Source organism: Molothrus aeneus, chromosome 10 (genome assembly GCF_037042795.1).
Source record: "Molothrus aeneus isolate 106 chromosome 10, BPBGC_Maene_1.0, whole genome shotgun sequence".
NCBI lineage: Eukaryota > Metazoa > Chordata > Aves > Passeriformes > Icteridae > Molothrus > Molothrus aeneus.
In genome coordinates this window covers 20,936,754-20,961,850 of record NC_089655.1, presented here as the reverse complement: position 1 = coordinate 20,961,850, position 25,097 = coordinate 20,936,754, and the positions used below count along the sequence as shown (strand labels likewise).

The 25,097-nt window shown below is 45.8% G+C and overlaps 2 protein-coding genes across 3 annotated transcripts; both read right to left on the bottom strand.

Moving 5' to 3' along the window:
- Nucleotides 1-4,639: 4,639 nt before the first annotated feature.
- Nucleotides 4,640-10,813, bottom strand: GHSR (growth hormone secretagogue receptor). 2 transcript variants are annotated; one of them, XM_066556477.1, is made up of 2 exons: nt 10,027-10,813; nt 4,640-6,854 (listed from the first exon to the last, which is right to left on the bottom strand). In XM_066556477.1, the coding sequence occupies exons 1-2, from the start codon at nt 10,778-10,780 to the stop codon at nt 6,550-6,552; spliced, it is 1,059 nt and encodes a 352-aa protein (XP_066412574.1). In that variant the 5' UTR covers nt 10,781-10,813; the 3' UTR covers nt 4,640-6,549. The 2 variants fall into 2 exon arrangements, with proteins under 2 accessions (XP_066412574.1, XP_066412576.1); XM_066556479.1 differs by having other exon boundaries at nt 4,640-6,806.
- Nucleotides 10,814-15,059: 4,246 nt separating this feature from the next.
- Nucleotides 15,060-24,755, bottom strand: TNFSF10 (TNF superfamily member 10). Its single transcript, XM_066556427.1, has 5 exons — nt 24,584-24,755; nt 20,913-21,065; nt 19,445-19,487; nt 18,580-18,696; nt 15,060-17,858 (listed from the first exon to the last, which is right to left on the bottom strand). The coding sequence occupies exons 1-5, from the start codon at nt 24,704-24,706 to the stop codon at nt 17,410-17,412; spliced, it is 885 nt and encodes a 294-aa protein (XP_066412524.1). The 5' UTR covers nt 24,707-24,755; the 3' UTR covers nt 15,060-17,409.
- Between the last annotated feature and the right edge of the window lie 342 nt (nt 24,756-25,097).

The following is a 25,097-nucleotide window of genomic DNA, read 5'->3' as shown; positions in this document are numbered from 1 at the left end:
CCTCCTGACATGGTTAATAAATAACTGCTTGGGTCAGTGTGCTCAGTGGATGTCATTTCTTAGTAATTTTATTAGCTCATCTCTCTCACTTTCTGTCATATGAAAGCTATTACTCTCTACAAATAAAATGGAGCAAACAGTAGGGATGCAGAAGTCGTGTGAAAATTAATTTGTGAATAGAGTTGAGAAATTCACCCTAATCCAGTGCAAATATTGTCTTTTTAAATTTCTAACCCAAATGCTCTTCCTTTCCATAAAAAGCTTGTGAGCTGGTGGTGGTGTCCTGGGCCCAGGGGCTGTGCAGCACTGGTGATGTTGGTGTTCCCTGGCTGCACTGGGCAGGATGCACTGGCTGCAGCTCATCAGGGTCTGCTGAGAAAATCAGGTCTTGGCACTCAGCAGGGCCAGATATCCCCTGGGATGCTGCTGTGTGCAGTTTGTATGGTTGGATGGAGCTCTGGATTCAGGTTCTCTCTATGTCTCTGTCCTGTGTCTTGCTTGAAGTGTCGGGTGATGGACTTCAGTGTTCTGAAACCAAAAGCACCCCAGCTGTACAAAGCTCTGGTTATGCTCTGAATGAGCCTTGTCTGGGCAGTGATGGTTCATGGTTCCCCTGGCTCACCTCAGGCAGCCTCACAGGAAGGGGTGTTGGGTACAGCTCTGGCACAGCCTGTGGCACTGGCACTGCTCTGGCTGCCTGGCTGAGTCCAGGTTCCCCTGCAGTGTGGGAATTCAGGCACAAGCCCACAGCAAAGGCTGAGGAAGCAGGTAAACACAAACCTCTATTGGGGTTAGACAGCACAGCTGGTCTGAGGTGGTTTCCCTGTGAGGGTGGTGTGGCCCTGGCACAGGCTGCCCAGAGAAGTTGTGGCTGACCCATCCCTGGAAGTGCTCGTGGCCAGGTTGGGTTGGTTCTGAGCAACCTGGGATAGTGGAAGATGTCCCTGTCCATGTCAGGGTGTTGGGACTGGATGGTCCTGAAGGTCTCTTCCAAACCATCCCATGATCCCACATCCCAGCATTGGACCAGAGATCCCCAGGCATCTGAAGGATGAGCCCCACACCAGCACTGGTCAGGGTCCCAGCCAGGGCACACAGAAACCCTTGTGCTGCCTGCCCACTTCCCTGCCTCCCTCCTCACAAACTAACAATCGTTCAGTGGGTTCAAAACTCCACATTCAATCAAAGCTAACTCGGGTGATTGCACCTTTCACAGCCCCACGCTGGTGCCACCAGCGTGGCACAGCAGATTTTAGAAAAATCAATCTCATTGTCACTGCTTGATAAAAATACCAAAGTGCTGTTGACTGGGCAGGATGTGACCGTGAATCTTGGCTTCATTTTGGGAGAATCTGTAGTATGCATTGTTGCTGTCTTCTCTCAGACTGCTGTGTTCAAGCTGTTTAAATCCCTGCTCCTCAGAGCTCACTGCAGAGCAGGCTCGTGGTGTCAGCTTCCCTGCCTGCCCACCTTAATTGCCATGATTTGCAGCCCCAGGTCATTAGTGAAAGGAGGCTGTGCAGGGAAGAACAGTGTGGATAGGGGTTTGGAAATAGCCATGCCTTTTCTTTCTCACAGACAGTGCTGCAATCATCTGAAAATCAATCAGAACATGAGAAAAAGCAAAGGATCTTTTGATCCAGTAGCATCAAAAATGGGGGCAAGTGCTGGGAGAACATCTCCTGAGCCCTCAGAGCAGCCTCTGAAGGGGAGAGTGGGGTACTTTACTCCTGAGAGCAATTTTGCCTTATGGACTCACATCACAAAACCATTATTTTGCTCCCAGTGAAAGAATCAGAGCAGGTGTGGGAAGCCATAAAATGCCTTTATTTGGAGAAACACAAAGTGGTTTATCTGCAAGTACAACGGGAGGAGCACCCTGTGGCTCTCAGAAGGGTGTATTTGTACACAGAAATGAGAGCTGGGATTGGCAGCTGGGCATTGAAAACAGAAAACTGATGCTAGGAGCTGCCAGACCCAGCCCAAACCCAGGAATGACATCCAGAGGGTGCAAGTGAATCCACACCCCATCCCTCTGGGACAGTAGGGTTTGAGCAAGGGGTTAAAATGCCAAGGGCTTTGATTTCATTTTTGTGAGATAGGGCTGGTGCCTTTTATTGGGATTTGTGGGGGTAAAATGTAGTTATGGTGCTTTCAGCTGGGGGTGAGGAGGGCTGTTGGTTTGACTTTTTTAAAGATTTTTAAAAATTTTTTTGATATTTATATTCTTGAAGCAAACTTTCTCACGCACTTTCTGTAAATAACTCATTGTTTTGCATTCTTTTATAGAAGAAGAAAAATCTAGTAGACTGTTAGTTTGTTCAGTGTCATTGGAGAGGTGGCACTTTCACCCTCCAATCCACTGCCACTTTTAGAAAACTATAAATGTTAGAGTCAGATAATAAACTTCCCTTTTTCCTTCACCTTGGGAGCAGCGGTGTGCGCTTGTGTTGTTTTGGTGGTTCAGGATGTTACAACAGGGCCATCTCTGGAGATGAGTTTGATTTTTTTGTTCCAAATTTGAATTTGCTTCTCAAGATGTAATTTACCTCTTCAAGGCCATGGGATTTTTGCAAAAGATACAAGCAAGCTCTATGGAAGCCCATCCAGAAACATCCACTGGGCCCAGAGCAGCAGCTCCCTAAAACCAGCAGATCCATGACAGAGACGGGGTTGCCTTGGGTGTTTAGGTGACTGCTGATTTTAATGGGCTTATGCAAATGTCATTTGATACAAACTTACATAACTGCTGAATAGCTATCAATTCATATTTTGACAGAAAGTGCTGGTTTTCCAGTATCTTTTATTTTTGGCAAGAAATACAATGGGACATGATTTTCTGCTTGTGCATGCCTCCATCAAAGGTACTTTTGTAAAATGAATGGTAAAGTCCTTTTGACCTATTTCATCACCAATTTAACTCATTGCCAAGAAAGAAAATGCAGCCAAATTGTTCTTGTTTATTTGTGGAGCTAATGTAGAGGTGGAAAAGCTTTTAAAACTGGGACTCTTTAATGAATGAACTTTCAGTTATTTTCTCTGTGGGCTGCTCACATTCAAGTTAGTAAGAATACAGGAAAATTTTGACTCTTACAGTCTCTATGCTTTTTTTTTTTTTCAGTCAGAACTGGCAAGGTTTGTTCTCTCAGGAAAGAGTTTCCAGAAATGGAAAGGTCCAAGCCTGAAAAAACTCTTTCCTGCAGAGCTGCCCTGTCTCCCACACCAATGAACAACCCAGTGCCTGCAAGGCGCTCTCGTCTTCCCCCCGTGAAAAATGGATCTCAAAACCCATGTCCAGACCCAAAACTGGATGGGAGGCACAGCTTTGCCCTTTCCTGTAGGGAAGGCTTTGAGGAGAAGCTGCCAGGAACACGAGGTGCTGCAGAAGTGCCCTGGGAGGCAGAGGAGAAGGGCTTTGTGTGTGCTGGGAAATGTTTGCCAGGCCAGTCCAGCATCTCTGTGCCAGCACAGGTTGTTTTGTCACTGCCCTGTGCACCTGCAGCATCCACCCTGCCCCTGTTCATCCTGCCAGAGATAAGGCAGGAGGAGCCTTGCCCCTTGTTGGTACCTGGGACAGGCTGATGATGCCTACCTTGGGCTGACCTCGCTGCTCTTAGGTAAAAGACACCTGCAAATCCTGCTCACACTTTTTTTTTCCCCCAGTGCAATTATTTCTTACAACTTGGGCAGGGTCAGGTTGGATGGAGCCCTGAGCAATCTGATGTAGTGGGTGGCATCCTGCCCATAGCAGAGGCTTGGAACTAGAGAGTCTTTAAGGTCCCTTTTGTGTTCTGTGATTCTCTGAATAACACTCAAGACAAGCAATGCTGGATTCATCCATCAGTGCAGGTGGGGACATGTGTATTTTTTTGGAGGCATCAGACAAAAGTTGATTTTATGATGCCCAAGTGAGGGTTATCCAGGTTTTGAGGTGGGGTTTTTTCCATGATTTCCATATAAAAGCAGTTCATTGTGTACCAGTTTGAAGCAGCAGTTCCTCAGCATGTGCTGGTGTGACCCCTCTGGCTTTAGAGAAGCCATATAGAAAAGCTTTGGTACTGAGGATAGCAACACTAATGGCTGGTGTAGTGACAGCTACAGTGTGTTAAATGTTTGTGTTCCCTGCTGGATATGAAGTGTTTTCCTGCTTGTGCAAGAGTCCTACGAAACTGGCTAATTTCTTTAACAAGAATTTGTGTATTTTGCTAGATTTCTCCAAAGACTGGGAGAAATTAGTCCAACTCCTCAGTTAGAAGGAAGGAAGGAAGGAAGAAATCTTATCCTCCCTTCCAAGGAGCAGCCACTGCCTTTCTGACTTTTATGACCCCAGATCAAATGTTTTAAATTTCATTCTGTACACAAAATTGTGGAAATTTTACAGTGTTGGTAGAGCTAAAATTTACATTTTCTCCTGATGAAATGCTTAGGCTAAATGAAATTATTAGTATGTTTGTAGTTTGTATGCGTTAAATGTGTCTACACAGGGCTTTAATGTTGTAGTTACTCTGATTAAACAAAATAACCTAATCAAGTTAGTCACACAGATTTGGGGAACAAAACTAAAATATAAATATGAAAAAAAAAATTAAATCCAGTTGTGTGAATCACACTGGGTCCTCCCCAAGACAGAGCCACAGGGTTATAAAGGGTCTGATCACTTTATTTTCTTTTTCTGTTCACATTTAACAGCACAGACACAGCTGAGATCTGAAACACCGATGTGACGCCGGGTGTGTGTGTGGTTTGTTTGTACAGACATTTTGTTACTGAGCTCACATCTGCACCCTCTTTCCTTGGTTCCCAAATGTCTTGTTTCCCTGAGTTGCATGAATTCTGCCAGCAGACCTGCTTTGCCAGCCAGTGGGTGAGAGAGCAGCGTGGACAGCCAGGTGCCTGTGGGCAGAGGTGGAGCAGGAGGTGATGCTGCAGTGCCTCAGTGTGGGTGTTTGCACTCCTGGAGTGGGGAGGGGACAGGCTCAGGTGCCACCAAGGAGCAGCAACCAGCCCCTGGCCCCAGCAAGGTGAGAGAAAAGACAATGCATATACAGAGGAGGCCAATTTCTCTTGTGAGTTCAACCTGAGCAGCTGAAGGTGTAACAGGGGAAGGGGCCCATCCGTGTGAGCGGCGGGTTGGAGGCAGGAGAGTTCTGCTGACACAAAATTCACCAGGGACAATTAAAATCCATCAGGGACAGGGGGCTGTGGGCCAGCTGGGGATGAACACTAGAACCAAAGAAAGCTGCTATCACACGTGCATGCTCCAAAGCTCTGTCAGCTCTGTGGGGCACAAAACCCATCTGTTGGTGAGACAATATAAGCCACGTTCATTAGCACAGAAGATGGAACGATTCCTGGTTTGCCTTGAAATGGCACACTTGAGGTATGAAAATCAAATTTAAGGGGTTTATGAATCAAGTATGAGAATGTGTCTGCCTGTGTCCTTTAATGCAGATTTTTCTATTATTTTCTCAGGTCACGGTGGTTAAAAAGTGTAAAATGTTCTCAATTCAACACTGCAGCAAATGAGCACAAATGCACACCAGGCTTTACAGGAGGATGTGGCACTGGGACAGCCTTTAAACAGAAACATGGGGGGTTTACAGGCAGGATACCTGTCCTCAGCAAGCTTTGGGGTGCAGTGGGGCACAGTTAGGGACAGGTAGCCACAATCTCGTTACAAATATTGAAACAATTAAAAGCTTCCAAGTTCAAACACATCAAGTCATTCACAGTCAAACTGAACAGAACAAGTACAGATGATTTAGCTAGTAAAAAAAAAAAACAGACTTTGGTGGGTGATTGGTGATTGCATTCCACATTTTTATAGCATCACTGCAGGCCTGAAGTCAGCACTGTCCTTGTCCCACTGATATATATTTAAAAAAAAATTTCAGTACAGTCAGGTTCTAAGCCACTTCTGTGAAAGCTTTTTTTTTGTTTCCTTTCTACTTGGATGTGACATGGAGGTTATTCATTTTTAGCATGTTTAAAAATTATCCATTTTATATCTCTTTTTTTTTTTTTAAGAAATAATTTTCCTCATTCCAAGAAAAACATGAGCTTACTTAAAAATTGATATTATGAAAAGTGTATCAAATTTCCTGTTTACTACTCCAAAAAGGCAATTCAGTATCCTCTCTCTAGGGTCAGATTAGATGCTAGCAAAATTCTTAGCAAAACTAAAGCTAACTCTGGAAAAATTCAGCTGGAATTGGCGCTGCTGAAGTCGTACAAACTCTCGAGTCAAGTGGGCCACGTTTGCCTGCTCAGGACGGGTCTGGGCTAAAGTCAGCATTAAAAAATCAAACGGGCGAAAGCAGCACAAAAATAACACCTGGAGCGTTGCCAAATTCTGTGACCGCCTCTCTCCTCTCAGAGTCCCAAACTTCAGGTTTTTTCCCTCAGATCTTTGCCCGCACGGCGCCTCTCAGCCCATCCGGGTAAGGACCCAAGTGGCGCTTTCAGCCTTGGGATTCCCATTCCTTGCCCTCTTGCCCTCCCGCTCTGGCTTGCTGGGGACTCGGCGGGTGGCACCGGGTGGCACTGGTGTCATGTGGTGCCAGCAGGCTCTGTCCAGCCGCGGGAGCTGCCCTGCTTGCTGCTGGAGAGGCTGTGCTGGGGCAGGGCGCGCAGCCCCAGCAGGCGGCAGGCGGCCGCGCGGTACTTCCTCGACATGATGTTGTACAGGATGGGGTTGATGGCTGCACTAAGGTAGAAGAGGACAAAGGACACCAGGTTGCAGTACTGGCTGATCACTGCTATCTCCAGGGAGCCGGCTTCGAAGGATTTGGAAAATAAGTAGCGTCCTACGTGAAAAGGCAACCAGCAGAGTATGAACGCAAATACCACCACGACTAAAACAAAAACAGCAGAAGAAAGTGTGTTAAGTGTGAGTATCAACATACAGGTGATTAACATTCTGTTCTGCAGCTCTGTTCCTTTAACCAATTAATCACAAAGTGTGAAAATGCCTCCCTTAAGCTTTCACTTGTGTCTCAGTACATTCTCTGAGAGTATGAATTGCTGATACTTAATACACTTGGATCATATCTAAACAGGCTGCCTGAATATTGCCCAACTAATCTGATGTAGCAAACTTCTGACCTATAAAACCTATGTTTGCATCAACAGACTGTTAAAGAATCCAAATGGTGACAAAATATGACCATCTATCATCTGCAGTGTTTAACAAAAGCAAATTATACATGATAGACTCTACGCTGTGGTTTGTAATGAAGAATGTAATCACTGGGAAGCAAAATTATTTAAGACAAAAAGAAAAATTGTTAAAGGCAAAGGCCCCAGAACAAAACACAGAGAATGGGAACTTGTAGAGCACATATGCCAAGATAAGAAGAGGAGAGTGGTTCATCCCTCCAGTTTGTCCATTTTTTGGAACATTAATTACTCCCAAGAAGAGTAAAACTAAATGTATAGTATATAACTACATAATTACAGTTATACAGTATATCTGTATTACTGTATTACTAGAGTGGTTGCATTTGCATGTAAATATCATGTCTGTAGAATAATGGGAATGTGTGTATCTCTGAACACTGGCCCATTGGAATTTTCATCTGAAAGGGAAACAGTTTCTGTTCATTTCCTGTGTGCCTTTGACCTTTATTATTTTTCATATTGCTCTGAGTGTATCTATTAATATATTACAGAGAGAAAAACCAGAAAACTCGAGCAAGGGTTTCTGACATTCTTAAGCAATTTTTACAGTTAACCTGTTCATGGAATAACAGAATTGTTTGGGTTGGAAAGGAACTTAAAGAAAATTTTTTCCAAGCCCCCTGCTTTAAGCAGAGACACCTTACACGAGACCAGGTTGTTCAAATTCCAGTCCAACCTGGTCCTGGTGGGGAGGCTGTGTTAGCAACCTGCTTGTGTGAGCTATCCTCATATCATGTCTTAGAAGATAATAAAATTCAAATTACTGAGAGGAATGGTTATAGGTATCTTTCCCCAGAAATTCTGCACTAGCATTCCCAAGTTTAAAAGGATGCTTATGCAGGACTTGTGGTGGAGTGGAAAGCACCAGAGCCTGAGGTTCAGAAGAGGTTTTCCAGCTCTGCATCTTCTTGAGCCAACCACTTCCAGTTTTCCCTCACTATCTCCACTACAAAATTAATTTGATTCCCTGGCTCACATGGGGATTTGAATCCATGTAATGAATATTACCATGATGGTCATTATGAATGAGCAGAGTTTAAAGCACAGCCTATTATGACTAGAATTTTAAGCACAGGTAGACGTGCAATATCCCTAGTCAGGCTTTTGACATTTTGATCTTCATGCATGCAGAATCCTGTGGATTTCAATAGGAATGGGATGTGATAGCTCCTTTGCAAGTCAGGCTATACATTTAGGCGTTTAATTTCAGTCCCAGAAGCATAACCTGTCTTTACAGTTAAAAGAACTTCTGATGCTAATCCCATTTACTTGATGTTCCATGACTTGATAAAGCCTCAGTAAGCCCCTTCTAAATTTTAAGCAGAACATTAACACCAGTGAGTGTTGACTGCATTGAGCATCTGCTGCCACTGAGCCCTCACCAACTTCTTCCCATCTTTCTGTCAGGCATCAGACTGTTATCATTTAGGGAATATTGGCTCTCTGTCAGAGGAGAGTCTTGCCACTGCCTGGCTGTTCTCAGACCTTGTAAAAGGAAAAAAAAAAAAAGAGTGCCTGAAATATTGCAATGCTTGTGGCAACACTTCTGAGCAGAAAGAAGCATTTTTTTATTTCAAAATTCTTTACAGTTAAGTATATGGAAATATAAGCAGTAGTAATATAGGTAATTTACTCATAGTCAGTGGAAGTTCATAATCCTGAACCTCTAGAAGTGTGAGCAATTAATTACTTTCAAGGTCACGCTTACCAGACTGAAGTAATTCTATTGATCATAAAACATAGCTGAAAGGGCATAAAGAATGCTGCTGGTTTTATTATTCCTCCTGCTGTTGCATAGTAATAAATTAGGACATGAACAAAAATATTAGATAGGCTCCCATCTGATAATTAAGGTACTTAGGGCTCACTGCCACCTCTTGTCTGCCTCATTAGCCCACCACTTCAACCTTGCTGAAAGGAGCCTGTGAAAGCTTCTTCCTGCAGAGCATCTTGTCCCCCCCAAAATCCACGGGATGACTTGCACTGCAGAGGACTTTTGGCTTGGGTAAAAGTACGCAGCAGCAGCAGCAGCAGGATCCTGCAGTTTTCAGACACTAAACTGCAGGACAACTTTTTGGGTTTGTGTTTCAAACTGCCACTACATGCACTGACTTTGTATGTTAAAACTTGTGTTTCCATGTGCCAACCACAAGTGTTTAAAGCATTCAGCAGTGTCGATACACAAAGTTAGGAGTGACAGTGTCTGTTGTCCTGATCCTGTTTTCTTACAGTCTGTGAGATTTTACAGCATCACAGACCTCAAAGGAGACTCGGTGCTCCTGGTTCAGCTTATCCTGGGTTTTTGCTAATATGAAAATACAGATACATTTTCATAAGCTTACACAGCCATGGTAGGAAATAACCCCAGTTTGCTAAAACCTTGATACTCTTTTCCTATGAATCTTAGTGCACATCATGCCCTGCCTCCCTGGCTGTAGTCTGCAGCTCAACTTCATGGCTTGAGAAGGGTTTAGTTTTGTTTAAAAATGAAATAAACTGTTCTCTGTAAATAACATTGGTATCCACAACCAAAGAGCAAAAATGCTCAAAAATCTCGAGGGCACAAGCTAATTATAACTGTAGTATTTGTCCTTGTCAGAGATTCTTACTAATGTTTGTCTAACTGTTTGGGAGTCCCCAGCTCAAACCAGTTAGAAATAAATCTAAGGGAGGAGGAGAGCTATCCTACAGCTACCCTGAGGTTTAGCCTTTTGTATGAAACATTTTCTTTCCTTTGGAAGGAACTACAGCAAACTATCAGAGAGCTCCCTGTCTTTTTCTCTCTCTCTCACACACACACAGAAGCACACACATCCTTTTGGAAAAACAGAGCAAGAGGACTCGTACCTAACATTTTCACAGTTTGCTTGTTGTTCTTATCCCTGATGGCAGTGTTTGGACCGATGTTCTTCCTCTTCCTCCTCCAGAGCTTCCTCCCGATGAGGCTGTAGAGCACGGTCAGGCAGAACACGGGCAGGAAGAAGAAGATGCTGGAGGTCCAGACCATGATGGTGAGCAGCCCCGAGCGGATGGCGTACTCTGTGGCTCGGCACTCGTTGGTGCTCAGCGGGTTCGTGCCGTTCTCGTGCTCGACCCCCACCAGGATGAAGATGGGGCCGGCGCTGATGAAGGAGATGGCCCAGAGGAAGAGAATGACCAGCTTGACCTTCCCCTTGGTGATGATGACTTTAGCTCGCAGGGGGAAGCAGATGGCGACGTACCGCTCCACGCTGAGCGCCGTGATGTTGAGGATGGTGGAGTAGGTGCAGCTCTCGCTGATGAACTGGAAGAGCTTGCACAGGAGGTTCCCGAAGTTCCAGGGCCGGTACTGCCAGAGGCGGAAGAGGTCCAGGGGCATGCAGAGGAAGATGAGCAGGTCGGAGAAGGCCATGCTGGACAGGTAGAAGTTGGTGGTGGTCCTCATGTCCCGGAACCGCGACACCACCAGCATGGTCATGAGGTTGCCGATGATCCCGATGACGAAGAGCAGGACGCAGGCGACGGTGATGCCGGTGAGCACGGGCACGGGGAACAGGTGCAGCGGGGGCTCGGCGCCCGTCCGGTTCTCCGCGCCGCGGCCGCCCGCGCTCCCCTCCCGCATCCTGGCGCCGCGGGCTGCGCATCCCCGCCCGGCGCGGCGCGGCCCGGCCCCGCGCGGTGCCCGCTGCGCGCCCGGACAGGTGCGGGGCCGGGGGCGGGCAGGGACGGGCAGGGAACGGGCGGCCCCGCTCCGCCTCTCCGCGCTCCGCCGCTCCCCCCGGCCCGGGGCGGGCGGGCGCTGCCGCGCGTCACAGGAGACGTGGGCACGGAGCGGCCCCGCTGCGACCCCCGCTGCCGCTGCCGAGCCGCCAAACTTTCCTGCCGAGCCCCGGGGGGAGCAGCGCGGCTCAGCCCCGGCCGGGTCCGCCCCCGGTCCCTGCCCCGCCGCCCGCCCGCTTGGGCAGGTGCGGGTCTCGCTGGTCCGTGCTCCCGATGCTCCGGTGCCGTGCCCAGGCGCGGTGCCGCTTGTCCGTGCTCCCGGAGTCGTGCTCAGGTGCACTGCTGCCTATCCGTGCCCCGGAGCCCTGCCCCGGTGCGGTGCCGTCTGTCCGTGCCCGCGGAACTGTGCCCAGGAGCGGCGCCGCCTGTCCGCGCTCCTGGTGCTGCCTGTCCGTGCCCCGGGGTGATGCTGCCTGTCCCTGCCCCGAGGTGATGCTGCCTATCCGTGTCCCGGTGCCGTGCCCCGGTGTGATGCTGCCTATCCGTGCCCCGGGGTGATGCTGCCTATCCGTGCCCCGGGGTGATGCTGCCTATCCGTGTCCCGGTGCCGTGCCCCGGGGTGATGCTGCCTATCCGTGCCCCGGTGCCGTGCCCGAGCCCGGGTCCCTTCCCTCGGGCGCTCTCAGCGCTCTGTCCCCTCGCTCCTGGCCCCGCGGCGCTCGGCACACGCGGTCGGTCCCGCAGCCGTGGGTGCGATCGCTGCCTCCTCGCTCCGTATCTTTGCTGTGCCCTTGGATCTTGGCAGGAGCCCGGCCAGGCTCCTGCTCGGTGAAGCTGCAGCAGCCGCCCGCTTCTACATGATTTACCCGCAATTAAATTTCAATTCAGCGTGTTACTGCTGTCCTCTGCTCTGCCCTTTGCAGGCACGGACAGAACCGTGCTTCCCCAGCTGCAGACTGCTGTTGTACGAAAGGAGAATGTTGGACCCAAGAAATAAGATGTGAGCAGAACAAGGTGAGATCAGAGACAGTAAAGTAACTTCCCACACATCTGTATAGGGTGTATCTCTCCAGCTTTCCAGCTTGTCCTCACAAATTCTAAGGGTATGTGCGCTGCAGCACAATCTTTTTTCACTCCAGTCTGTCTAGAGGGGCTGGATCTCTTGTGTCCCATCTCTCGGGGGCAGCCAGTGCTCTGAATCCATGTTGGCATCAACCTTAACCACAGAATCATGGGATGGTTTGGGTAGGAAGGGATCTCAAAGCTCATCCCATTCCACCAGCCCAGGCTGCTCTGAGCTCCATCAGTCCAGCAGGGAAGCAGGTTTATGCCATTCCCCTTCCATGGCTGCAGGGCTTCGCTGGAGGGTAGATAGCACAAGTGTGATGTGACACAATGGTGAGTTACTCTGCCTGTGCCTGTTTTCTGTAATTTGTGCCTTCTGTAATCATGCAAGCATTAGCCTTTGTGCCTTGTCCATATCCTCATTTGGATGATATATTTCTGCAGTTTCACTGGAATCAGTATTCTCATTCCTGCTCATGAACTGTGAGACAGTTTTGCAGCAAGTTACTCAACAGTTACTAAATTTTATGAGGGATGGCTGCACATTATTGCAGTTGAAAAGGAGGAAGAGTCTAATGTACTTCTCACTTTGTCTACCCAGCTGCCTGTATAGTTGTGTTATATGTTTCTGAATAAAAATCACGGGCTTCATGCCACTAAAAGACAGTTATTTCATATTAGAACTGTGTCCCCAGTCTAATTTACATGACATTGCTTTATATTATGGAGGAGATGGCAACTGCTTGTGTGGTTAGGCTGCCAAATACTTTGCATTATTATAAGGAATTATCTCACTCCTTTTAAAAAATTCCTTTCCCTAATACATTCTCAGACCAGTGATATTAGTTGCAGGATGTTGATATTTACCAGAGAAAATGGCCCAAAGCTATAAATGTGACTTTCTATGTAGAGGAGATACTTCATGAAATTATTTTTGGTTTTGCTCGACTGTGTCTTGTCAAAAATGACAATTTATCTTTCTCCAGGGAGAGAAAAATGTTGGGTTTGTTTTTGTTTTTTTTTTTTTTCCCAAGCAAATAATTCTTTTCTGGAATAATAACTTATTGTGGTGTCTATACCAAAATCAAGTACAGTGAGTGAGCACCAGATCTGTACACTCCAGACAACCTGAGCTTGCAATGCAATGATTCAACCCTGAATTTCTCGGGAGTTTGTTTTGGGCCAATTGGATCAGAACTGGTGGTTGCACGTCAAATGCAGCAACATTGATCTCCTTCTTAAAAGGGTATCATGAGTCAAGGGCTCCTCTGGCTGCTTTTCCTGCATGGGGTTGGATCAGGGCCAGAAAAAAATGCCAGCTGAGAGAGAAGAAAGGCAGCTTTAGTTTTCTTTTTAATTTCTTTGGTGATTGCAGGCCAAATTTGGATGGATTTTAAAGATTTGTCATCCACAAACACTGCACGATAATGGATTCATGCTTGGGCTTTGCATTTGCTAAAGGATAGTGGTGCAGATAGTGGTGATAGAGGAGGTAAGAACTGTGAGAGAAGATGGCTTTAGGCTCCCCAAAGTTATCTACCAGCCCTCAGCTGCATGAACATTAGTTTCATGTTGCCAACAAGACAAGAGTGAAGGCATTGGTCTTACTGCAATGAGAGAAAGGGGCTGAAGTTAAGGACTTTTTATTCTATTTATCCACTAGCTGGATGTATGAGCAAACCAGATATTAAAAAGATAATTTAGAAAACACATTACACTAGACATTTACCTTTCATGGAACTCTTAAATTATTTGTGTTTCTCTTCAGTAGCTTCAAAACTGCATTGAGCACTGGAGATGAAATAGAAGAGTTTCTATTTGTGGAGCTTTGTGATTTCTCTCCGATGTTCCATTCTTTCAATTTTCTTCTTGTCAGTAAAGTTCTAATTCTTGTTTATATCAGTCTTTGTTGTCATGGAAATATCTGAAGGCTTTGAACCTACAATCATTATGTGTTTATTGTGGAGAGAAAAAGAAACTGGAAAACAGACTGTAAGGTAGAGATTAATTTTAAAATGATGCACCTCCAAAACTCAGAGAAAAGCAAATTCAGGTTTTTTGTATTATATCCAGGGACAGAAGGTGTTTTGACTGCTGTTATAAATGTGTTTTAGAGCAGGAGGTAGCACCTGGTGTATGCTTTCAAAGGTTATGGTTTAGCAACTCTCGTAACTGAGGAGTGCATCTGGAATAGCACTAATCCAGCTTGATAAAGTCAAACACAGAACGAGCTCAAATTACTTTGCAGATGTTTATATAGCAGTAATATCTGCAAGCAGACTTCAAAACACTGCTAGTTAATTAATCAGCAAAGCTCTGCAGTCACCAATTCTGAGGTGCAGACCCAGCTCACTGGATCCCACCTGGGCACTGTGTCCCTCTTCCTCAGCCTCACTCCCAGCTCCAGAGAGAACACGACCCCTTGGTGCAGTGATTCCACCTTCCACCATCCCAGCTGTCCATCCAGCCTGGCCTTGGACACTCCCAGGGATCCAGGGGCTCCACAGCTGCTCTGGGCACCCTGTGCCAGGGCCCCCCCACCCTCACAGGGAGCAATTCCTTCCCAATATCCCATCTATCCTCCCCTCTGGCAGTGGGAAGCCATTCCCCTTTGCCCTGTCATTCTGTGCCCTGGTGAGAAGTCCCTTTCCAGCTCTCTTGGAGCCTCTGGAAGATGCTGTAAGGTCTCCCAGAGCCTTCTCCTCTCCAGGCTGAACAAACACCTTCTACTGTAGTTTGGTAATGGGTAAGGATCACATGTTTGGCTACTAAATAAGAATTCCCAGTGCTTAAATAATTGCTAAAGCCCAGAAACATGAGAAGTACCTCAAGTGAAACACTCAGAATTTTGTCCTCTGGTCACAAGATCATTTTCAGAGATTTCTTCAGCTTACTGTTTCCAGGTGCTGCCCACCAGCTGGGATCTGGGAGCCAGTTATGTGGAATTGCACAATATGGCATTGCTCTATGGTTTGCATTTTGTCCTTTGCATTGCAACCATCTCTGGCATTTAGTGGATCATATCTGATACCAATCAATGTCAGGGAAATGATCTAAGACAGGGCTGTCATGGAAGCCATAGGATGACACCAATAATCACTGTGAGACTAAATAACTACTTAGTAAAAATGTTTTATATAAAAGTAATGTAGAAAAATTTACAATATTCACATATTAATGCAATCTATAAAAATTTGCTACATATGTCATTCAGCATAAAGTGAGATGAAAAGTGTGAGTCAGGACACAGCACAAACAGAACTTGCTATATTTTTCCATTCTTCTTTAAAGGTGTCCTGTCTGATATCCCTTGATAATCTTCCCCCAAGGTAACATCTGGCAAACACACCTTCAGATCACTCAGAAAATTACTGTTTGGTGTGATTCCTGTTGCAATGTGCTCTGCATGCAGTGATCAAATCTGATAGCAGGGGTCAGTCCTGTGCTGCAATCACCAAGCCCAGTCCATCTGCAAGGAGAACCTACAAAAGTCATTTCTCCAAGGTAACAGACATCCAGGTATGTAGGGAATGGCTCTGTTCTCCAGCCTTCCTAGCTGGGAGAAAATTTCTGAATTAAATACTGAAATCAGAGAGAAAACTGTAGAAATGTTTTCTGCTCTCTGTCAAAACAGATGATTTGAGAAGGAGGAAAACCAAAGTGTTCCAGTAAATGGTGAAGAATTTCACAAATTTGATTGCCACTGAACACAGCACGTGTGACACTGTTAAACAGCAGGCAGAAGTTAAACCTCATTATTTTCAGCTCACTCTGGTGTGTTTCTTGGCTCTAACCTGCCAAAAGAAGGGTACTCCTGAAATTCTTCTCTTGCTGCTCCAACATGGTATTTAAGTGAGCCAAGGTCCCTGCTTGTCTGAATGGCCAGAAAAAGGCAGGGGCTGTGTCTGTTAATCCCCTGCTGTTGATGGGCAGGAGGATGAACCATGCCTGTTTACTGGTGAGGCCCATGTGCAGGGGCTGCTGTGGTTTAATTGCAGCATGCAGGTGAATGGGAGGGTTCCCACGGCAACCCCAGTGTATTCAAAAAAATAGACAGCCAGACCTTATCCTGCCATCACAAGTAACATTTGCAGAACTGTATTCCTTTCCCTCCAATTTTATTTTTCCACCTTTCCCACTGTTTCCTGCAAATCTGGGCAAAAAGCGTTCATGGTGCAATTTGCTATTCTTCCACTGACAATGCTACAGATGTGCTAATTTACACTACCTGACTTTTGCTGTGCATTGAGCCCATACAGTCTAAACTTTCCAATCCTTTTAATACAAAATAGTCATTTTCATAGAGTTAAAAAATATACTGTTCATTTTTTTAAAAAATGTATTTTATAAAAAACATTGTGAGAATTTCCCGATCATTCCTAAAGAATAAAATCAAATAATTACAGCATTATCTAAATAAGCAGCATATTTGTAAGAACAGATAGTTGTGCCTGTTTTCCTCAAAATGTTAGTCACTGGGGTGTGTTATTCTACATTACATCCTACCAAATACACACCAGTACAAATAAACATGGAAGAATCTTGTCATGCCTAAATTGCTGCAAATTTCTCACAGAATTCAGTATTTACGGAAACCCACCTTTTTTTTTTTCTGGATCCAGTTTTGCTGTCAACAACTGTAACAGCAACTGCATTACTGAACTTATTGGGAGCCTGGTGAGATGTCTGGAGCAGAGTAATTAAGTAAATAGGCACTGTTACAAAATGTTGATCAAAACACAGATTGATTTCAAAAGCTCTTCAGTGCCATTCCAGCAGCTGTTCTTATGTACAATATCCTGCACAAGACAAACGTGTTTACTCAAGACATGATCCTGGAGAATGCTTAAGCACATACTTAATTTCAAGCATGTGGATACCCTGGTGTAGTCAGACTGTTTGTGTGCTTAAAATTAATTAGGTGCTTAAGTGCTTTGTTAGATGAGATGAAGATGTGCAGCTTCTGCAAAACTCCTGTTCAAAAAACTTCAGGAGAAATTCCACAGGCACTTGGGTACAGTATGTACAAAGGTTCCTGATATATTCAGGAAGACAGGGTCCCAATAGAGAGCACAAATAGAATCTGAGATCCAGTCTCAGCCTTGAGGAACCAGACCTGGAGCATCCACCATCCCTGGTGCCACAGCTGAGCCAGCCTGGAGCATCTCTGCTGCTGGTGAGCCCTTACCTGCCTGGGGTTCTGGCCAAGGAATCACCTGAGGGCTGTGAATCCCTCACACATTCCCAGCCAGGCTGCCTGTGCCTGCACAGAGCATTGCCACAGCCAGCTGCTGCTGCTCTTCCTGGCTGCTGGGACAGAACTTGGCATGCAGTGAGTGAGCTGAGAAAGGGCAGTCTGTTCTTTTTGGTATTGAGACAGCTTTTGCTTGTGATCCCATTTTATAGGAATTTAAGCTGTTCCTGACTGGAAAACACTGGGCCGTTTGGGATCATGATTTTCATGTTCTAACTGATCATAAAGGCTCCAAAAAAACTTGCTTCTTTGTCCATGTCAACTATGTCACTGTTGCTGACAGAGACAAATATCCTGTCCTCTCTCTTCAGCTGGAACACACCACCTTGATAGATGGAATAAAGTCCATATTCTGCCTTTTTAGACCAGCAACTTGTCCTTGCACTCTTCATGAGCAAAATGGGCTCAGGGTAGTTAGTCAGTTTGTAAACATACTGGACGAGCTGTTTGGGGTTTCTGATTTGTCCCAACAGTTCTGGGTCCTCGTTCTCGTTTTCGCGGAAGCGGAAGTAGATTTGTGAGTAGATGTAGTAAAAGCCCGTCTGGGGTATCACTAACTCGCCATTTCTCAGCTCCACGTTGTAAAGGAAGGAGTGGCCTTTTCTTGATGATTCCCAGTTGTTTATTTTGTGTCCAATTCCTCTTCTGGGCAAGGAATTTACTTGAAAAAAAAAAAGAGAGAGAGAAATGTTACCTTAAAAAACGGGTAGTGAAGACAAGTGCCTGCTAGCTGAGGAGCCTGGTTTTTAATAACAAAGTCAGGAAACCTGCTCTTCCCAGCAGTTCATTGGGTCCATTCTCACAACAATCTGATGGTCCATAAGCAGGCTTTATGTGGGAATTAACACGAACTGCCTTTATTTTTAGTATTTGTGCTCCCAAATAAGGGGGGAGGAAATTATGTTTTTACTTAGTAACAAAGGTAAAATATCCATTAGTGTCTGATACCCTCTGAAGCTGCAGAAAGCCGAGCAAGCCCTTCATTAACACGGCCTGAATGTCAAGTCTCTGCTGTCTGTCTCACATTTCTAATAGGTCTGTCACCATAGCAGCTGGGACTCACACAACCAACAGAAGGAAATGAAAGAAAAGAGGTAAACCTAACACTAGGAAGGACATCTAAATAACACTAGGAAGGACATCTAAAGTTCTTTTTCCCCCTAATGAGGGCTCCAAAAGAAGAGCTAGGGAGGTACCCAGAGGAAATGGGCTTTCTCTCTGTTTGGTGGGAATTAGCCGAAAAAACCCAATGTTTGGGACAAGACGATTTGTTTCCTACTACTAACCCAATGCAAGTATTAAAAGGTGTTTTGAGGCTAGCAATGGGAGAGTAGTTTAATTAATTCTGTGGTCTTTAACTGTGGTTAAAGGCTTCTCCTTACTGCGTGAGGACAGGGAGCTCCTCCTGCTGCTGCTGCCCGTCAGGTGCGCCGCGATCCGGCGGATGGGACCGCGCGGCTGCTGCCCCTCCGTGTGCGGCAGGGTCAGAGTCCTCTCAACTAAAGGGAAAAAGAAACCCCCATATCAGAAGCATGGACTTCAGAAAGCACACCTGTTCCACCTGACTTGATTTTAAGGAATAGCTATGTCACTTTTTAATTGACTGAAGCATAGAGTGATGGCTGATTGTTGGTTAATAAGGCTCAAATTCTACTTTCACGCTTGCTCATGAAATGTCTTTATGTGACTCTTTATTCTTTTTCTCCTCCCTCTGCCTTCAAGTTACCAACAGACAAAATAACCTATAGTACTCAATTTTATATATATATATATATATATATATATATATATATATATATATATATATATATATATATATATTCCTAATCACCCCGTGAATTTCCACTTAGAGGTTGTAATGCTTTCATTCAGCATCTTTAGTGTGAGTTTCAGCAGAGCTATTCCTTAACTGATCTCTGCAGCTCTGTGCTGCATGTTCCAGGAGCTGGGGTACTGGGAGGACTTTTTAAACATCCCCCATACACATGGGACTGAGATCCAGAGGCTGAGTCCTCTGCATCCACCTTGCTTACCTTGCTCTAACCACTTGACAGTAATTCTGGCTCCTGAAAAAATTTACCTTCTAGTAATAAGTAATTGTTTTTTGATGACTTGATGCCAATACAAGATCTTAAATCATACAAGGATTTGATGCCAGTTTTCTGCACTTTTAAAAAATCAAGTCATTACACATCAAGTGCCCCTAGCAGCTCCTTTTTACCACAGATAATAAAATTATTACAATACCATTGATTGCAGATATGTTTTCCTCGTAGCTTCTTGACATCATCTGCCAACAAACACAGTAAAAATGAATTAGCCTGTCAGCTGAGGCTGACAGGGGGAGGAAAAAGACACACTTTTTTTTACTCATGAATAAAGGGGGTTCTGAATTTGATCAACAAGAAAATAGGGGGAAAAGCACCTATTAATTTGTTGTAATAGGTGATGAAAGGCATAGGAAAACATCTTCAAGAGCTCAGGCATAAGTCTATTGAAAAATCTGAATTTCATGCTTCTCTCAAATAAGAGAAGTGTCCAAGCACCAGCTTCCATTTGCAGAATACTTGGCACTGTGAACTATATGGTCTTAGATCTCAAAAATTAAATTGAATTTATTTTTATACCTCTACCTATCTAAGATCTTAATCCAGCATATTTTACTTTGTGCATTCCCCTTCTTCATAACTGTTTGCTGACTGCTGAAACAAACCAGTTTGGTATGGACAGTGGTGCAGCAGCAGCAAGTGTGGTGATGCCTTACCTGGGTGGCTAATAAAGCCTGTATTGCCAATTATTGATGGCTTTTGTCCTGCTACATTTCTATTTACCCATCTATCCTAACAGTAATAGTAGTATTATCATAATTGTAACTTATTTCTGGCACCCAGCCTACTTTTTTCTAAGCAATCAGGGAGCTAGTAGGTATATCAGATGTGTAAACATCCACCAACTAAAACAATGCTTTCTCTGTTCAGGAGTTCAGGGACTTCACTGGCAGAGCTTCCACTAAAGGAGCTGAGATCTCTGAATACAAAGAGAGAATCTGGTTAGGACTGCAAGATCTGTTTTTGCCAGGAAATTTCAGCAGGAGATAATTTCTGTGGATGAGCTTGTTTATGTGCTGGAGATGGGATTTTGAAAGCCATTCCAGAGGATTTTAGCCCCTGTGATTTTTCAGCCAGACTGACTTTGTCCTCTGTAGCCAAAATGATGTGTATGGTGTGCACCATGCAGGAGGTGCTCTTTGGGAAGGTGCTGTGCCTGATGCTATGTGCCCACTTGCTCTTTCCTCCATCACTGCATCACACAGCTTGTGACTGGACCACTCCTTAGGCACCTTTGTACCTCTCCCTGTGTTACATTTAACCTCATTTGCTCTCCCCAGCCTCCCTGTATTTTCAAAGAGGCAGTGACAGCTCTGATAGCACCATGACCTGTATGGTCAGGCAGAAACCCTTTACCCTGAGGTATTTCAGATAAGCCAACCCATCACTGGACTTTGCTTAGTAAAAGCTGATAGTCTTTGCTTTAGTATTTCCTGAATGCAGTGAAACCACTTTTATGGATTGTTTTTCCCTTCGCTTCAGTGCAAGCACTGCAGCTGGAGCTGTGGCCTGACAACTGCTTTGCACTAAAACAATCTGAGCCTCCTTTATTCTGCTATTAGGATTCCTTCAGCTGTAACACCACCAAGCACACTGCTCCGAAATACCTTTTTAATTAACTTCCCCAGGTGCCACTTGACTTGCCAGCAGGGATCAGCCTCTCTGTCTTCAGCCTCCATGAGCTCCAGGTTTTGGATGGAGTTCCCGATCTCCTCCCCGGTGAGGCAGGCGATGCCGCTCCTGGAGTACGAGTCCTGCAGCTGCAGCACAGGGGAAAGCCAGGATTGTTCATCCAGGTGTTTGCAGCTCTGGTATGTCACTATATGCACTAACTGCTAAGAAACACACTTTTCTCTGAAGTATGGTGCAAGTAGGGCTATATGAACAACATGAGGATTTAATTCATCCTGATCTGACATATTTAAATAGGAGGGCATACCTCACATGCAAAAATATGTTTGCATTATCTGCATGGACATAAATGCAGTATCCAGTATTCAACTTAATAGGTTTTGTGGAAATTCAACACCCAAATCCCTGATGTTGGAAACTCTTTAGATTCTCTAGTTCTGCATTAGAAACATTTCTTTAGACAGATTATTGTTTTTTAAACAGATTATTGAGGATGAAATCAAATACTAGAACTTAAAAGTATTTCTATGCTGTATTTTCTGCCAATTGCATTTATAATCCAGACCTTTGATGTTATATATGTATGTACCATATCCTCCCTATATCTAGTTTAGGTTCTCTCCTAAATGTGGTTACACCATTTATCCTGATGATCCAGACAACAGGAATGACATTTGAGTCCAAATAAAATTATAATGCTGGATGCTTTTGACATGAAAATATCAAATATCTATCTGTATCCTCTAGTCACGGAGAAAACATTTTTGTTTTCTGCGAGGATTGAAGAGATTGGCAAAACTCCTTTTGGCTCCAAGGGAATCTTGACTGGGAGGTTTTTCCTGGTGGAAATCTCTCTCCAAGCTCCCTGTGGATGCGACTCCAGCTGGCGCTGTTGGTTAACGTGGGAGCACAGGACCCGAGAGCAGCCCTTGTTTGCTTTGAACTGGGCTCCTGCTACACACTGGTCTGCCTTGAGCAGCCAGCAAAGCACTACAGGCACTTAGAGAGAACAGCAAGAAACGTGCAGAGCATTCAGATGGAATCCTGGCAGTAGCATTTAAATTTCGCTCTTTTGTTGTGTTAAAGAAGCTTGGTTTGCTTTGCTAAACAGATCCATTTTTTCCTACAAGCACCAGTTTTTAGCTGTCCTTGAGACTGGGGCATTGAAAGCAACAGGCAAATTTTCTCCTTCACTCTCCAGGCTTTTCCTGGCTGTTAGAAAACAAAGGCGTTTAGGAAGAGATTTCCTGCTACAGGGGCAGGAGATTTCACCCCCTTCAAGTCCCACCTTCAGTGTGCAGCAGCAGATTCCACTGAGCTTCAGCTAGTACTTGAAATGATGTATTATGGAGGCAGCAGAAGGAAAAGTGTGTTTGTGAGGATTTCTGTGTCCTTGCCAAGGAGTGCAGTGGTATTTCTAAATCAGGTTTCAAGAACTCCAAGTGATTAATACTATGTGCTCATTAAGGTAAAACTACTGGCTCTGACCCATTTAACTACACAATAAGCTTCTATAAAAAAGTAGTTTGACGAGTTTAAGATAAAAAGCCAGACATAGGCAAGTTGTGAGGTTACTGTTTATTCTCTTGCAGACTTGTCACAGCTCAGCTCCCAGCTCTGCCCTCCCATCTGGGAGCAAACAGCCCTGTGCCTCTGCCTCCACCTCACCTGCTCACTTTTCCCCAAAACAGCTTCACTCTCCTGGCACTGGAACCTTACTTTGTGTGCAGCTTGAAACCTCAGGGAATGCAACCTTGCAGCAGCACATGATGGAACCAAGAGGCTGGGTTGTAAGATTTACTCAAATGAGGTTCACCTGCAGCACTGAACCCTTTGACGACACAACTCCTGCAGGAAGTTATTGTAGAGCCTCTCTCCTATGTTAGGAGTGGTTACTGGACTTGAAATAGGAGGAAGCCTGAGGTTGTTTTCCTTGCAGCCCTGTATCCTGAAGCATAAGAACTTTATTGTCTTAGTACTTCCTCTTAAAGCAAAACAGTTACACAAATGTCATACTCCTAGTCCTAATCAGGTTACTACAGCTGTAGTGGACAAACCCTGCTACTTACCAGCATGCTTTTTGTAAAGATAGAAATACCTGCAGTCTGTGCAGCCACAGTGATTTGGTGAAGATGCAGAAATGCAGGTATTGTGAACAAAAAAGAGGGAAGAAAAATGTGCAGATAAAAATCACAGTTTCTCTACAGAGATTTATTCCACATGCCCCATGTGGATGTGGAGTAGCAGGCTGTGCCTAGAAGAGTTTTTTCCTGTTTATTGTGCACCAAATAGCAAATGCAGGAATTTGTGTTTAAGGTACCCTCTCCAGAGCCAGCAACCTTTTTTGCAGTCCAGCACATCTTTGGTTTATTCCTTCACAACAAATGCAGGTTTGTTATTCTTCAGGAAGTGTGAGTTGTATTTTAGGCAAGTCCCTGGGATGTGGTTGTGTCCCAGGTGTACATGTTTGAATAGAAGGAAGGAAAAGATAAGTGTGGTTACTAATTACTTAAGATTGGCATATTTGTTAGCAAGGGATTCTGTACTGTGTGCATGAGGAAAGGAGGATGCCTTTATATATTTTTCTTCATTAGCAATCATGTAACCTGATTTCACAAAACGAGCACATTTCTGTGACTCCTCCATTGGACAGCCACAGCTATAAATTCAGCAGGAAAATCTGTTTTATACATTTTGAAAGTATGAGCATTCCCTCCTTTGCCTCACAGAGAATTCTGACATCTCAGAAGACTTCACCCATTTAATCTAATATAGAATAAATGCATATATAACATAATATGCATACCTACATTATTATTAATGTAATTAATTATGCATTACTGAGTGCTTATATACAATAGTAATTTACATTTATGCAATACTTTCTGAAGCTGTAGATGTACAGAATACTTACCTGCAGGTAGGTTTACCTGTGTGCCAGGAGTAGCAACATCCAGGCACAGCAGGACAGTCAATTTGGGGTAAGACACTCATGGAAACCCTGAGTAACAAGGGTCCTTGAAAAGCAGGACCACACACACTGGACTGTCAGCTAAATTCAACCTTCTTGGAGTGTAAGTATCTTTCCCAAGAAGAGGGAAGAGTTAAGCAGCAGCTGCCAGGCCTCAAGGGGGGCTGCAAGGAGACCAAAGCATCTAGACTACACAATGGATTCTTTAGAAGTTATTCTGGCGAATGCAGCGGTGTTCGCCGTCTGGTGCAGTTCCTTTATCATTAGTCACAGTCTTGAAACCACGTATTATCCTACGTGAAGCATCCATGGGGCACTCGAGCTCTCCCCAGTCCTCCTCGGCGGTGCAGCTGACAGACAGCGCCTGTCCCACCCAGCCCTCCCGCACCGCAAAAGTGATGAGGCGGCGAATTCGCGCTCTAATGGGAAACACATTTCCTGCCAAAGCGCCGAACTTTGTTTTCTCGAGCCTGACGCTCCGTATGTGCCCCGGCTCTGAGCTCTTTCCCCGCGCACACCCCCGGCCCGGCCGCGCTGCAGACAAAGGGGAGCAGCGAGCGGAGCTCTTTGTCCGCGGGGGCCCGGCCCGGCCTAGCCCGGGGGTGCTGCGGGATCCCCCCGCCCAGCGAGCCGGCCTGTCCCGGGGCTCCCCCCGCCGCCGAGCCCCGCACAGACCTGTCGCAGCTCGCTGGTGAAGTACAGGAAGGTGACGGCCACGCACACGGACTGCAGCAGCACGGCGGCCACCAGCACGGCCCCGCAGGTCTGCGCGGGGCTGGGGCCGCCCGCCGGCAGCATCCTGGGGCTGGCAGGGCCGGGCTGGGGCTCCGGGGCTGCGGGGGCTCAGGGCCGCTGTCCCGCAGCGAATGCAGCCCCGCGCTCAATCCGCCCGCCGGGGCATGGAGCGGGCGGGGCGGCAGGAGGGAGCCTGAGGGACCCTCCCCGGCCGTGCCCTCCTCCGCTCTGTTCCGCCTCCTTGGCTCCCCCCCGTGCCCTCCCTCCTCTCTATTCCAGCCCTCCTCTTCTTGGCTCCTCTCCGTGCTCTCCTTGCTTTCCCGCCCTGAATTCCCGGGCTGGCCTCCCGGGTGCCGCCTCCCCGCAGTGCGAAGGGATCGCTGCGAGGATGGCCGGTCACCGTTCTCAGCACTGCCGGAGCATCTCCGAGCAAACTCTCTGAGAGTTTGCCGCC